The 15,954-nt window shown below is 38.9% G+C and overlaps 1 protein-coding gene and 1 pseudogene across 2 annotated transcripts in view; both read left to right on the top strand.

Moving 5' to 3' along the window:
* Positions 1 to 15,954, top strand: part of NAP1L1 (nucleosome assembly protein 1 like 1) — a 40,092-nt gene that overhangs the window by 22,426 nt on the left and 1,712 nt on the right. The window contains exons 4-14 of one of the 2 annotated variants that reach the window (XM_060245107.1): positions 2,882 to 2,984; positions 6,613 to 6,754; positions 6,970 to 7,050; positions 7,532 to 7,657; positions 8,293 to 8,364; positions 9,254 to 9,393; positions 9,654 to 9,799; positions 9,886 to 9,905; positions 10,945 to 11,067; positions 14,643 to 14,675; positions 15,832 to 15,882. In XM_060245107.1, the coding sequence (XP_060101090.1) occupies positions 2,882 to 2,984; positions 6,613 to 6,754; positions 6,970 to 7,050; positions 7,532 to 7,657; positions 8,293 to 8,364; positions 9,254 to 9,393; positions 9,654 to 9,799; positions 9,886 to 9,905; positions 10,945 to 11,067; positions 14,643 to 14,675; positions 15,832 to 15,882 (1,037 nt within the window). Of the gene's footprint in view, positions 1 to 2,881; positions 2,985 to 6,612; positions 6,755 to 6,969; positions 7,051 to 7,528; positions 7,658 to 8,292; positions 8,365 to 9,253; positions 9,394 to 9,653; positions 9,800 to 9,885; positions 9,906 to 10,944; positions 11,068 to 14,642; positions 14,676 to 15,831; positions 15,883 to 15,954 lie in introns of both variants that reach the window. The other variant, XM_060245106.1, reaches the window with a different exon arrangement.
* LOC132576716 (U2 spliceosomal RNA) lies at positions 821 to 962 on the top strand (annotated as a pseudogene).

Raw genomic sequence — 15,954 nt, 5'->3', positions numbered from 1 at the left:
TGTTCCTGGAAGAGAGTGATGCCCCATCCAGTCATTAATCTACTGCTATAGGAGAACCCAAGATGGCCTATGACTCTGCATTGGGGGAGGTATTTCCATTTTTGCTGCTTCATGTGCACAGCTACTCCTTGTGGAACAGAAGAATCAGGGAAATAACTCCACCCCCAAATGGTTTTCACACAGGAAAACGACCATTGGTACTTGCCGTGAGGGGTCATTCTCCTCTGAGTACAGGAGGACATCTTGCCCTCCTCGCTATATCGCTCATACTAGGGCCTGTTCTGCCATGTCTGTTCCTTTTTTTTGCTGCTTTACAGTTCTTTTTGTTTATGCTTGTTGCATCTTAACTCGTTATTGCGGTTTGATTTTTTGAGTAAGGTTGATAGTCTAGGAACTGCTTCTCGGAGTATCCCAACTGAGGAGATGGGTGTTCCAGGGTCATGGGAAGAGGAAGAATAATTCTATTTTCTTTCTTCCTGACAAGATGGTGGAAAGCACCCAAGGTGTCCTCCTGTACTCAGAGGAGAATGACCCCTCACGGTGTGTACCAATGGTCGTTTTCCTGTGTGAAAACCATTTGGGGGTGGAGTTATTTCCCTGATTCTTCTGTTCCACAAGGAGTAGCTGTGCACATGAAGCAGCAAAAATGGAAATACCTCCCCCAATGCAGTTTTTGCACAGGAAAACAGCTTGCAGGGAGCCTCTAGATAACACTGTTCTGAACCCATTTGGACTCTCCTTTCTTTATCTTCATCTTTCAAGTTATTCTTCACAGCTGCTGTGTGGCTGTCCAGGGAATTCTTTAAAAACGGTAATGAGTATCGCTTCTCGGCCTTTTGGCTAAGATCAAGTGTAGTGTAATGAGTAGTTTGACCCTTAAATAGGTTTAAGTGAAGGATATTACATTTGCTTGTTAATTAATTTCTCTCCTATGGAAATACAGAGTGGCTTATATAATTCTCCTGTCCTCCGTTTTATCCTCACAACAACCCTGTGAGGTGGGTTAAGCTTAATTTAATTTGATTTTTAGATTTATATCTTGCCCTACCCACAAGCGGGCTCAGGGCGGCTTACAACAATAAAACAACAGTTAAAATAATATCATAAAAACAGACATTACAAAACAGGAACAGCACAGGAAACAATCTGTGGCAGTAAACAGCATGTGGTTGATGATTAACAGCATAACAGAACACCATAAGGGTGAAATGCTGGGGGAAGTGATGACTTTCAAGGGCACCCGCTGGATTAATTAAAAGCCTGGCGGAAGAGCTCCATCTGACATGCCCTGTGAAACCTTGATAAGTCTCGCAGGGCCCAGATCCCCAGCGGGAACTTATTCCACCAGGTAGGGGCCTGGACTGAAAAGGCTCTGGCCCTCGTTGAAGCCACCCAGGCTTCCTTAGGACCAGGGACTATGAGAAGATGTTGAGCAGCAGACCTCAGAGCCTGTGGGGGGGGGGGGGGGGTTCATATGGAGACAGGCGGTCCCAAAGATATGCAGACCCCTGGCCATAAAGGGCCTTAAAGGTAAGGACCTTGAACCAGATCTGGTACTCAAGAGGTAGCCAGTGCAGTTTGCGCTGCACTGGATGCATCTGTGCCCATGTAGGCCTCAATGCCAACAACTGGGCTGCTGTGTTCTGCACCCGCTGGAGTTTCTAGAGCAGGATCAAGGGAAGCCCCACGTAGAGAGCCAGCAAGCTTTCATGGCAGAATAGTTACATGCCTTTGATTTGGGTTTTGTTTGGGGCCAGTATGACTGTGTGCAATCTGCATGCAGACTGCCTGCCTGTCCTTTCATGCAGTACTGGATTCAGCGCACAGCAGTGGTGAAAAAGGCAAACGCTGTACTGGGAAGTATCAGGAAAGAAGCAGAAAAATAAAATAGCTCTTGTATGGTGTGACATCATCTGGAGCATTATCTACTGCCATATCTCAACAAGGGTGCTGCAGAGTTGTGCAAAAGAGGGCAATCAGGATGATTAAGAGTTCGGAGCGCCTTTCCTATGGGGAAAGGCTGAAGAGTCTGGGACTTCTCAGTTTGCAAAAGAGAGGGAAATGCTGTTTATAAAATAATGCACAAGATAGAGAGGAGTAGACAGAGCTTTTCCTCCATCTCCCAAAATATTAGAACTTGGCACACAATAACGTTTATGAACAATAAATTCAAGACAAAAGAAATATTACTTAATGAGCTATTAAATTGTGGAAGTTACTGTTAGTTGATGTAGTGATGGCAACAAGCATGGATAGCTTTAAAAGGGGTTAGACAGATTCATGAAGGATAGATCCTTTAATGACTGCTGGTTATGGTCACTAGAATGATATTCTGAGACAACAAGCGTCTGAAAATCAGTGCCAGGAGGCAACATGAGAGGAAGGAAGGCCTTGGGCTCTATGCCGTTTATTGGCTGTCCAGAGTAACTCATTAGTTGCTGTGAAAAACAGGGAGCTGGACTAGATGGACCACTTGCTTGTTCCAGCAGGGTTCTTCTTACAGCGTAAATATTATATTCTCCACATTAATTACTAATCTGATCTTGCAGCCAGTTTTTGTTATATTGCCTATATTACTTAAGTTTCTTCCAGAAAAGCTAGCTGTAATTTTGTTGATTAGTTGGAAATAGTTTGTGACTGAATTGTAAGTTTTTGGATCTTGTATATCCTTATACTGAGCTGTCCAGTCTACTTAAAATGTTTAATACCTGATTCTGTATAGACTTGACAATTAGATTTGTTTGGATAGTTTGATTTCTACATAAACACATGTTAATGTTTTGTGTCTATTAACAAAAAAAACCATTCTGCTGGTGTATGAGTAGATTAAACATACTGCATTGGTATGACATTTTTAAAATTTCCTTTTGGATTTATTTAGCTCGTCAGCTGACTGTACAAATGATGCAGAATCCACAGATTCTTGCAGCTCTTCAGGAAAGACTTGATGGTCTGGTTGGAACACCTACAGGATATATAGAAAGGTAAAGTGTTACTCCAGTCTGTATCTGTGTTCTTGCTGTCTTTTCCTCTTTGTAGAAAAAATAGTTTGCAACAAAAAATTGTTTGTTATCTTTAGTATTAAAAAATAAATAGAATAATAAGATGGTGAACTGTATCAAGAGAAAAGCAATGGGCTTTTGAGAATTAATGGCTGATATTTCAGAAAACTAAGGTTATATAGAGTGTAATCCCAAGAACACTTTCCTAGGATTGCCACTGAATAGACCAAGTAGGATTCTGAGTAGACTTTCTTAGGATTGATCTGTTAGTGTTGATGGGAAAAATAGACTATAAAATCACAGTGTGGTTGCCTAGTATTGGTTTAGGTTTCCAGGTAGATTTTTGGTTCCATGTATGAAGCATATAATTTCACCCCATACTTCTTTCCTTCTTGCTGAGAGCTTTACAGAGCATACCTGTTATTCCGCCTTGGTAACTCTCTTGCTTAACTATGAATTTTTTTACAGGCAGCTGCATTCTTTTGAAACTAGGCGTTTCATAAGAAAAAGTGGGGGAGAAAATTTACATCAAGAAAATAAGCTAACTTTGGAATCTTTTTTTTTTTTAAAAAAAGTCACCCTGATTGGGCATTTTTCTGGAAGTGTACATCCTGTGTAGTATATCACTTTCTAAAAGTATTGCCAGTGCAGCCATATTCTGGAAGAGGGTCATCTAGTATCTCAGTGGAAAGCCCTGAGTTCAGGCCATTGCAATGGTACCTGATGTGGATCCTGAACTGTAGCTTCATAGTACTTATCACTGCTATGCTAGCTGCTCCCCTTTGTCAATAAAACATGGCCTGAGCTGTTTATGAATACATTTCTACAATACTAGCTTCAACTGAAAGTTAGGCATTTTTGGTGCAATTGTATGCAGAGATACCCCACTGTAATCCCATAGAATTCAATGGGCTAATACTAGGGTAGCTTTCCATGGTTAGAAAAAGTGTCGTTATTTTGGCAGTGCTTAAGATATCCTGTCCTTTGATCCAAAGTGCTAGCTGTAGTGAGTGTCCCAAAATATATACAAAACTTCATGCTGCAGGAATCCAAGAGGTTGTAATTCCCTTGGGTCCATGTCCACAGTCCCAGCTGAGCTTCTTGGCCTTGCAAAAGGCCTCCGATGCTGAGAAAGAAGGGGTTTCAGTCCACCTTGTTACTCTTCAATTCCCAAGCCTTTCCTCCATAGCCTGGAGAGAACCTAGAACCTCTTCCTTGGGCTGCCATTTTGCCCTATATATGGGACATGTTTAATCATGCAAAAGCCAAACATCTTGTCCCAACCTCCATGCATCTGTCCCTCTTTTGCATGATGGCTTAGTTTGACCACAGTGCTGGCATTGGCTCTTTAAGGGGCCACTTGTTGGAGTGATGGTGCTGTACATTAATTGGTTGATGGCAGCCTTTGGGGAGCTAGAACAGCCTTTAGGGCAGCTGGCAACCCATAGGTTGGAGGTGGCATGTTTGCCTGTTGCAGCCAGGACGAACCTGAGAGTAGCAAGGAAAGCAGTGTGATTTGGAGCAGAAATGTCATGCAAGGGAAGTGTTAAGCACTCCTGATCACATTGTCACTTACAAAAAAATCACATTGTCCAGAAGCTGCTTTTCAGAATAAAACATATGTATTTGTATGTAATGTGTAGCTTGCCCCTCTGTCTGATTATTGGCCACAGTTGACTTTAGATAGTTTTTCTTCTCTCACAGCATATTTAAGTAACCTCTGCTAATCTGGAAGGTCCTTGATCAAAATCAGTAAGTCCTTAACTGAGTTTCATGGTTCTCCTGTATTAAAATGGTCATTGTATTTTAGGAGTAACATTTCTACACAGTTTGGTGCTTTGTTTTAATTGGCCTGACTTTTCTTTTCCTCTTGTTGTAAGATACTGCTCATTAGGTTATTCCATGGTGCTTTAAGAGCAAAAAATGATAGGTATTTGAATTATCTTGGTTTATACACAATTTTTCAACTAGATTGGCCATCAGATATTGCTTACGCCAGTCCTAAATAGTCTTCATAATAAAAAAAAGCATTTTAACTTTCAGACAATTCCTGACTTGTGGCTTTTAATAATACTTCAGTACTAAACCCCATGGTTTAGTCAAGCTTCAACAAATTTGTATCCTATTGTTGAAACAAAGTTTAGTGTGAATGTTCTCTAAAAACTGTGTAATCTGCTTTCAAACGTGTAAGTATAAAATGAAAACAGTATTCAGTTTTACTGATGTCTTAATAACTTAGTAGTGGTCCAGTTTTTTAAAATTCCCTCCTATCTGACCCTTACATTTGCACAGTAGCAGTATTACAGCTTTTGTCACCTATCACCATTGTAGTTTGCATTTCAAGGCACCTTTATGCTGGTATGCCAGTTTTTAAGTAATTGTGATTTTTAAAAGAGCATTGCTATCACTGTGCTCTTGGGGACAATGGATAGTCTGTAGTTTCTGTATGTGAGCTGTAGAATGATCACTTCCTTTCTCAGTTCAGGATGTCTAACAATTGTGCGTATAAATAAATACCAGATGAAATTGTGAACATTTTTTTTGTTTTTTTACTTATCCTAGGTTAAATATCCAAATAAGAAGTAGCAAAGAAGTAAAGCTGGATTTAGTGTAAAATGTTAGTGTGAGAATGTTGTTTTACCGGTATACCACTGTGTGTATGTGTACATTAATTTTATTTTTATTTTTTTATATTTTTGAGTAATGTGCTCCATGTGTTTCAGTCAGGTAATCACATCCATTGGAGAAATGGAAAACCTTGTCCTAAACAGGAATGCTGTAGTTGTTGTAGGAGACACTGTAGTTGATAGGGCAATAGTGTTGTAGTATGTTGTAGTAGCTACGGAGCTGATTGCAGGAATTCCTCCCACCCCCCACTTGTTTCCTGTGCATGGTGTGGTTCCACTAGCAACTGCATTTCATCCTGGTGGAAATACAGAGAGCACATCTGCCGTTGTTTCACAGCTGTCTATAATGCCAGACTACATAGTAAAAAGGATAAAGGTGACCCAGACTGGACTCTATCCAGGGTGCCCCAACATATTGTTAGCTATGTTTAATAGCCATTCTTGTTTTCCTCATTGAAATACCATTCCAAACCTCATTGTCGCCAGAATGCACTCTCACTTTGGGACGTATTACAAGTAAGAAAACAAAGGTTTTAGTTGTGGGAGAACACTTAAACTGGCAATAGTTTGATGCTTGCTTAGTTCACAGATTGCTTGGGAGGGAGTTAAATAATGTATTTTAAGCTGTCATCTTCCATTAAATTGATTGAGAGGGTATCAGCTGTTAACTGTTGATCAGGGTGGAGTACACTTATATTAACTGCATGAAAATCATAAACCATTGTTGCTTTATAGACCCTTAAGTAACAAGAAAGTGCAGACTGCTAAAAATTTTGCTTAAATGCTAAAAATGCATTTTAAAAAATTGGAAGAATAGTTGTGTCTTGACAGGAAGAATGTGTCAGCCTAGGCTGTGGTATTAATTTGGAGATTAAAAAGTAATAGCAAACAGCTTGACCCATTTTACTTAAAGTAAACTTATTCTGAATAGGACATGACATATCACTGCTGGTATAAACATGCTGCATAACTTTCTCCCCCAGCTTGCCTAAAGTAGTAAAGAGACGTGTGAATGCACTCAAGAATCTTCAAGTGAAATGTGCACAGATAGAAGCAAAGTTCTATGAAGAAGTTCATGAATTGGAAAGAAAATATGCTGCTCTTTATCAGCCCTTGTTTGACAAGGTATGGACTATACTGCTTCTATTGAAAACTTAATTTTAAATATTAGGTACATGGAAGTGGCACATGAGATAGAATTCTTATTGGGTCAGTACTTCTGCAGCTTTTATTTGCAAAAAACATAATTTGGTAGTGTTTTGTCCTGTGATGGGTTTTGCATGTTTCCGGTAAAACTTAAAATCATTTTGACCTGAAAGACTAAAACATTTATCTTCCAGAGGAGTGAAATCATCAATGCAGTTTATGAACCTACTGAGGAAGAATGTGAATGGAAAACAGATGTGGAAGAAGAGATTTCAGTGAGTACCTGAACATGAACATTTTTTTTTTTGCAAAAGTTACACCTTAATGGTCAGAAGCAGGGGAGTGGTTAGAAGGCACATTATGCTGTTGCAGTCAACTAGTTCTATATGTGGTCAGTGCCCTGGTGGGGGACTTTGTGGGAATATTACATAGGCTGCCCTAACAGAAGGATGGTGAGAGATATGCAATATAGTTTTGTTAGTGGTTTGCCCATTTTGAAGACCAGGAGAACAATTTAGCCAGACAACCTTAGGTGGGTAAAATACTTTAGTTCCCTCTTTGGGCTTTAAAAAGGATTCTTAACAGTCTTCAGTTTTAAGGTGCCTGTCTGAATACTAGAACTGTTGAGCAGTTAACCTAATACAACATAACTGAAGGTTTTCCTGTCCATGATGGGTGCTGGAATGAAACTGTATATTGATTGATGTGCAACTCTCCAATATTAGAAAGAGTTAACTTCTTAATTTTAACAAGGAGGAAATGAAAGAGAAGGCGAAGCTTGAAGAAGAGAAGAAAGATGAAGAAAAAGATGATCCTAAAGGAATTCCTGAATTTTGGTTGACTGTATTCAAGAATGTTGATTTGCTCAGTGATATGGTTCAGGTGAGGGGAGAAATAATTAACATTGCGAAATGGGTCTGGTTTACTGGTTTGAACTTTTTAAAGTTTTGGGCAAGTGGTCATTACTGAGGGTTTTTTAAATCTATAATTCACTTTTAATTTCTAGAATAATTCATCAGTAGTGACTTCATGGAATGCATCTAGAAAGAATGGATTATTTGTCTCTTTCTGGGCATGAATATTGCATCGTGTATCATTTTGTTAAGACCAATATAATCAAAATTTTATATCATAAGAATATCAGAACTCTGCTCATTTGGATATGCAGTGTAAAAAAAGAGAATTGACATTTTCAGGAAGCAGCATCCACACCCAGTACTACATCCTGTATTTGCATGGTGTATTGGAACACACAGATTAGTATGTAGCATGAGATTAAAATGTCATCTGCTTTTCTTTTTACACAGAGCTATGTTCATGATTTGTTATGAGAATTATTACCCAATAAATGTGACTGTTGCCACTACCTGGTAAACTACCAATAAGAATATATTAACTTAATTTGAAATGCTCATTCCAGATTTATTTGTATTCTTTTTCTGTCGCTTTGTATTTCTGATTTTGTAACGGCTTTAAATAAACTCTCAAAAAACATTACATTCAATTTTATTTTAAAGGAACATGATGAACCTATTCTGAAACACTTGAAAGATATCAAAGTGAAGTTTTCAGAGGCTGGGCAGCCAATGGTAAGCTTTTTGGTTAGAATACATTTTTAAATTTAGGCACAGCCACATGCTCTTTGTGTATCATTTGGTTGCTGTAATTGTGGAACACATCTAAATTATGTAGTCTGTTCTATGCTTGCTATGTTCCTAAACTTTAAGTTGCAGTTCATTTTCCCATGAAAACTCAGTATATGAACTGCCCCCACTGAAAAGCATCATTTGAGGTGTTACTTTAAAGTCTGTATATGACTGACTACTAAGATCCTCAGTTGGCACATGCATTAACTTTATCAAGGCTAACTAGGTTCCTTACTTAAACAAGGTTCTTAACCTGCTTCAGGCTATGCAATCCCTGTTTGTGCTCCCTGCCTGGTTGAATGCCGTGTGAAACAGTATACTGGATTAGGTAGTCCTCTGGTCTGATCCAGCAGGGCGCTTTTTATGTAATCCGGGCACCTTTTCCCAAATCATAATATATAATCTGGTCTTGTTTTTGAGTAGAGAGCTGCTTTGTTAAATTGGGCACTGCCATACTGATTGAGCTATACTGATGTTGGAGGAGTGTAAGTTCTTTTAAGAAGGAAGGGTGGAGAGTCTTGAGATTAGTGAGTTGATCTAATATAGAAAATTACTAATCTAGAACTTGGCAAAAAGGCAATACTGGGAATCATGAAGTTACAGTGAGATCTCCTCTCCTCCCTCTAATACTAGCAGACAAGCTGGCAGCATCTATCTATGGTTTTACATAGATTAACAAATCCGTTTTGTTCAAGATGATTAATAAATACTATAAATATCTTTAAAAGCACATGAAACTGTTAGAGTACATCCTGGCTTTCTGGACTGCAGTTGAGACTAACATTGCATCATTCAGTTGTTTCTGACACTGCCATTCTAATTTTTTTTAAAGACATTTACATTAGAATTCCACTTTGAACCTAATGAATATTTCACAAATGAAGTGCTGACAAAAACATACAGAATGAGATCTGAACCAGATGATTCTGATCCTTTCTCCTTCGATGGACCAGAAATTATGGGTTGTACAGGGTAAGTACTGTTATCATAAGTAAAAATTGGATAATCTCTGTTAGTGTCTTTGAAAAGGTTGTTATTTAGGTCACCCAGAACCTTGGTTTGATTGCACCTGGGTTTAGAATTTTAGGTGAAGAGAAGCTGCTCAAGCCCTGTTAATAAAACATTGTATCTTTTCATTCAGATGTTACTTAGTATGTAGTAGACTACCTAAGATGATCATGTAAGCGTGTGCACGTGTGTGTATGCAGTTTGGTAATGGAATTTTCTCTTAGGTGCCAAATAGATTGGAAAAAGGGGAAGAATGTTACTTTGAAAACCATCAAAAAGAAACAGAAGCACAAGGGACGTGGAACAGTTAGAACAGTGACAAAAACGGTTTCCAATGACTCTTTCTTCAACTTTTTCTCTCCTCCAGAAGGTAAATAGTGCTTTGTTTTAATTGTAGTGTGATGTCACTTTAAAAAAACAAAACACTAATCCTACACTTTATTTGTATTCTTACAGTTCCAGAAAGTGGAGACTTGGTAAGTTCCCTTTAGTATATTTTACTCTTAAAAAAAAAAATTTTTTTTTGGCGGGGGGTAGGAATCAATAAATGCAGTAGCAAGTAATTTATTTTGGCTTACCTTGAGATGCAGCAAAATTCAGTGGTAAAATGAGGGACATTAAATGTTGTGCATCATAGATCGCAGATTCACTGATGTTACCGAAACAAGTAGAGGGATTGATCAAGATGGTTCATGTAAGTTGCTGTAGCTCTCTTTTGGGCATTCATGGTAACACACGTCCCAAAGAAGTAATTCCTGAGGAATAATGTGATCATATTTGCCCTTTAGGAGAGCATACGTGGATGGCTGAGGTCTCTTGGGTGAATAAAAATGAATGAAATCCTCAGGTTCCATATGTAGATTCATATAATTTGTATGTCAGTAAATTCATCATCTTAGGCTAGCTAAGCGGGATTGGTCCTGATTAGTACTTTAATGGGACACCACTGTGGAAGTTCAGGGTGAAAGTCTGGGAAATCCAGACAGTGGTAAAACATGTCTGAACATGTCTTGTCTTGAAAATTGTATGGGCTTGCCATAGATCGGCTGTGACTTGATGGTACTTTACATGCACAAATTTAGAATAATTAGCCTGTACAATAGGAATGAAAAATTGAAAAGCTGCATATTATTTGATAGTTTAAGTTTTTATTTAATGTAGAATGATATGGTGGGTAAAGAAATGATAGGTAGTGGGCAAGAAATGGTAGCTGGTGGCCAGAACTACAGAGTGGAAGACATTCCTGGACACATCCCCTTAAGGTGGTGGAGAATTGCATTGAATCACATGGCAGGTAAACTTTCCTAGAAGTATGCAGTTTTCAGCTGTGGGTTTGTATTATATTAATTTAGAGTTCCGCTTCAGACTAAAATCGAGCTATTGAGCTTCCAAATGAATTCTGAAGGCTTCAGACAATGAATTAGTTGTGCATTAAATGGGAAACTGGATTGTGTTTAAAAATAATATTTTTGCTAAAGACAAATTTGTGAACTAGAAATTCATATACTTGTGTAGGATGATGATGCTGAAGCAATTCTTGCAGCTGATTTTGAAATTGGTCACTTTCTACGTGAGCGCATAGTTCCACGATCAGTATTATATTTCACAGGAGAAGCCATTGAAGATGATGACGATGATGTAAGTCATGCTTATTCTTAGCTTTTTGAAAATTACCTTGACTGCTAGTGTTAGCCTCTAAACTAAACCACAGTTCAGCATCTAGTTAACTTGTATTTTTGTTTTGTTATAATTTATGAGACATGAGAAAGCACTGGATTCTGCATCTTGCGTCCAATGTTGAATTCAATCCTGAGCTAAACTTCAATGTGTCTCCACTGCTAGAGCTTCTTTCTAGCATGTATGAAATAAGAACAGGGAAATATAGAGGCTTCTTTTCAATTTGGTAACTAGTAGAAACAATTACTAGATATAAAACATCTCCAGAATTTGGGGACAGGTTTAGGCTCTGACACACACACACTCATGCTTCTGTCACCGACATACAGATAATTACCTCTAAAGTTTACCCCTGTGCTCAGTTTGTAAAACTCAGGGTTCCTCAGAAATGTGTGTCTACTCAGATTCTGCAGGCCAGTTTAAGTATTGCAGTTTAAGCATTTTGAATGGTAAAAGAAGGAATTAAACTGTTAAAGGCATTCTCTAGCATTCTAAGCATTCTCTCTTCAATTCCAGGCTACCAGTGTTGTTTGGAGAATGGGGAGACTAATTTTAATAGGAAACCAGTAGCTACAAGTTTTTGCCATTATTCCAGTTATTTATTAGGATTATGAGAACAACAAAGTAAATGCACTGAAATGATGAAGAAGACAACAGCTGCATTGGATTTATATTCCGCCCTCCACTCAAGAGTCTCAGAGCGGCTCACAATCTCCTTTATCTCCCTTCCCCACAACAAACACCCTGTGAGGTGGGTGGGGCTGAGAGAGCTTTCCCAGAATCTGCCCTTTCAGGGACAAGTTCTGTGATAACTATGGCTGACCCAAGGCCATTCCAGCAGGTGCAAGTGGAGGAGTGAGGAATCAAACCTGGTTCTCCCAGATAAGAGTCTGCACACTTAACCACTACACCAAACTGGCTCTGATTTCCTATACTAGAGCAAGTCAGTGCCAGTAAGATGTCAACTTTTTTTTAAACTTTATTTTATTCTAGCCCACCCTTCCTGTAAAACAGGCTCTCAGGGCAGGTTACATAATAGAAACAGACAAACAAACAGAAACCAGATTAAAATTATATAAAATCTAAAATTACGGAACTAAGCATTGAAAGCTAAAAACGACAAATTTAGCATCACAGGCATGGCCTGCCGGTCCAACTCCAGCAGGTACTATAGCATTAAGATTGAATGGAAGAGAGAAGGCTGATAACAGGTGACATCCGCTGACTCAACTGAAGGCCTGGAGAAAGAGCTCTTTTTACAGGCCTTGCAGAATTGGAGTAGGTCCCGCAGAGCCTGGATCTCCAAGGGAATCTCGTTGTCCCTGGCCCTAGTCAAGGCAAATTGACGTCTTTGGGGCCAGGTACCACCAAAAGGTGTTAAGTTGCTGATTGTAAAGACCTATGGGGCTCATATAGGGAGAAACGGTCCAGAAGGTATGCTGGCCACTGGCCACATAGGGCTTTAAAGGTAAGTACCAGCACCTTGAACCACATCCGGTACTCTAAAGGTAACCAGTGCAATTCACGCAACATGAGATGGATCTGTGCCCATACAGGTGACAATGTCAACATCCATGCAGCAGTGTTCTGCACCAGCTGGAGTTTCCAGAGCAGGGCCAAGGGCAGCCACATGTAGAGAGAGTTACAATAATCCAACTTGGAAGTGACTGATGCATGGGTCACTGTGGCCAGGTCACAGGGGGTGAGATATGGGACTGCCTAACCCGCTTCAGATGGAAAAAGGCAGGTCTGGCAGTGGTGGTAACCTTGGACCTCCATGGTCAAACAGGCATCCAGGAGTATCCCCAAACTCTTCACCCCCAATGTGGGCACCAATGGAGCCCCGTCAAAGGATGGGAGCCTGATCTCTGATCCCAACCTCCTGTAACCTAGGCACAGGACTTCCGTCTGCAAAGGGTTCAGTTTCAGCTGGTTCTTTTGGAACCATCCAGCCACAAATCCAGTCATCTGAACCAGTTAAAGATGCTGCTACTTCAAACTGAAAATTAACTTCTGAATCTTCTTTTAGTGGCACAGGTAATCAAATAAAGAGACTTCCCGAATATATAAATCAAATTTTTATCTTGTTTTTAGTTAAAACACTACCTTCCTGTGTTCTCTCTCATTGAACAGGCGATTGTAATAATACTTGGGTAGCTGAACTTTCGCTGACTGGGGAAGGCAATGGCAAACCACCCCGTAAAAAAGTCTGCCATGAAACGTTGTGAAAGCAACATCACCCCTTAGTCGGAAATAACTAGTGCTTGCACAGGGGACTACCTTTACCTTTTTAGCTGAACTTTATGAATACAGTTGAGCCAAAGGTTTTTATTTTCTTCTTGCACAAAAAGGAAAACCTTACTGTTCCTTGGTCTTAGGTATTTTGAGAGTTCAGCAACAGGCTGGATATGTGAGAGACTTTGCAGTTGGTGCAAGTGCTGGAGCACATGGAAGGATGCTGTGTGTGTAAATAGGAAGATGATTCCCTGTTGATGCATTTATTCTTCAGATGTTCTTTGTTATGTGTGTTTTGTCCTCTGGTGTAAGCACCAGTGGAAATCTTCACAAGAAGCCACCTTTGAATGTAGATATGGATAAAAAAGAGAGAGCGAGAGAAGCAGATACTGTGAATGATGTTTAGTAAAAGAAAGAGACTGTAACCACTTGGGCTACAGTTTAACTCAGATGGCTGAATGCGTTAGCATACTTGTTGACCAAGTAGCAGTTTGAAATCTCTTAGGGTATATAAGTTTATCAGTCCTTAATATTTTAACTTTTTCAGACTAAAATATGTAGTGTTACATTTTCCAGTGTTATATTTAGCACAAACCAATATTGATCATACATCCATCTGGTGATATATTTATGTAAACTGTATTTGTTTATTTTTATTTTATTTTAGTAGATTTAGGGCGCATTGCAACAAAAGAAAACATACTACAATAGTTAAAAATCCAATAATAAAGACTTCCGTCTCGGAATCTGTTTATTATGTATTTGTATTGTGATTGCATAAAACTGAATTGAGTGTAATTCACTGCATTTTGGTATTTATTTCTATAACAGGAAGGTTTAATCCTTCATTTGAGACAGACTGCTCTTTCGCTGATGAAATCTTCCCTTGAGAAATATGGTGCCAATTCTGAGTGAATTGGCAAGATGTCACATGAGCTGGCTTAGGCCCAGAAGTCTGTCATTTACACAGAAATGCTTAAGTATCTTGTAACAGCTGTTCAACTCTTCAGTTCTTTCCACCCCTCCTGTAATCTTGTCTGATGTGGATTTTTTTGTTTACTAGAGATCCAGTTTTCTGTCCAAATTTGAACTAGGTTTGTAGTCCTGATGAAAAAGAGAATATGCATCTGTAAAGTAGTCAGGGTTATGTTTCAAACATGTAGAAACTTCCAGTATTCTTACCAAATGTTAATTGTGTGAAGAACAGCATTACAAGCAGAAATAGTTGCAGTCCTGATTATCCAGTGACTTCTTGTATGCTGTTCCACTACTGACCCCCCCCCTCTTTTCCACTTTCCCAGTATGATGAAGAAGGTGAGGAGGCTGATGATGAGGTAAGTTGCAAACTTGTCAAATTTAAACATTAGCAATGAACATAAACTTTTCTCTCTGTGCCCCCAATCTTTAATTGCAATTGACTTGCCAGTTACATTTACATTGCTAAATATTTTTAAAGTCCTTTATATCAAGAATTCTGAAGGCTACGGTGCAATGTAAAATATTATTCTGCAGAAATCCAGAGTGTGTCAGCCTGTTTTTGACCTAATCTATGATGGTTGCAGTTCATGCAGCTAAGCAAAAGCTCCTAAAGTAATGATTTTTAAAGCTCCACAAATGGGCAAACTTTGGGATGGAAGAAGAGAAGATATGTGATCCCTGAGGATTAACCTAGAAAACTTCTTGATCTTAATAGCCAATGACTAGAGCAAAGATTTTCAATCTAACCCCCCATTATTTTATCTAAGAAATAAAATGTTCCCAAAGGCCAGCATGAAATGCATTTGCACTTAAGACTTCCAGGAACCACTTATTTGTTAACCATATTGTATGTGCCATTATTAATGTATGAATAACACTGCATTGTTTATTGTTGTTAGCTAGTTATTAATGTATTCTACAGTTAGCCTTGTAAACTGCCCTGAGCCTGCTTCGGTGGGGAGGGTGGGGTATAAACTAAATAAATAAATTTAAAGTTCAATAAATGCAATGATGAAAATAATTTATTCAAAATTCTTTATCAGACCAGGTCAAGGATTGCATATTTTTTTACTTTAAGGCTGCAGAATTCCCTTGGCTAGGCAGTTTGGAGCCTTGAAAAAAACCTTTGGGGTTTTTTTTTGGGGGGGGGGGATGTTTAGTACTGTTTGAGCTGTAACTGGTGTCTGAGACAAAAGTAAACTTCACCTAACTGTTCTGTGCACATGCAGCATGTTAATGCTACATTTTGAGTCAGTTCAGAAATTTTCAAAGGCATCCTTTCAAGCATTATGAGTTGGACAAATCCATATTCCAAGCCAGGTAGTCATGACTAATTGTAAACACTTGAATTTCAATTTGTTGTTAGTTAGTTTAAGTATAGCATTCATATGCTTCTTGGCCAAATGAGGCACAAATACGCTCATTAATAATGGGAGTATCCTCTAAACTTCCTCCATACCACAAAGCTCAAGTAAAAGTCCTGTTGCTGCATATATCACTTCTATTTTTCAGGAAGGAGAAGAGGAAGCAGATGAAGAAAACGATCCCGATTATGACCCTAAAGTAAGTGATCACTGAGTACATGCCTTGACAGTAGCATTCAGAAACTTTGAAATATAGAGGCTGCTGTTAGCA

The sequence above is a fragment of the Heteronotia binoei genome, chromosome 8, assembly GCF_032191835.1.
Source record: "Heteronotia binoei isolate CCM8104 ecotype False Entrance Well chromosome 8, APGP_CSIRO_Hbin_v1, whole genome shotgun sequence".
In the NCBI taxonomy this organism is placed as follows: Eukaryota; Metazoa; Chordata; class Lepidosauria; order Squamata; family Gekkonidae; genus Heteronotia; species Heteronotia binoei.
This window is presented reverse-complemented; position numbering and strand designations above follow the sequence as displayed.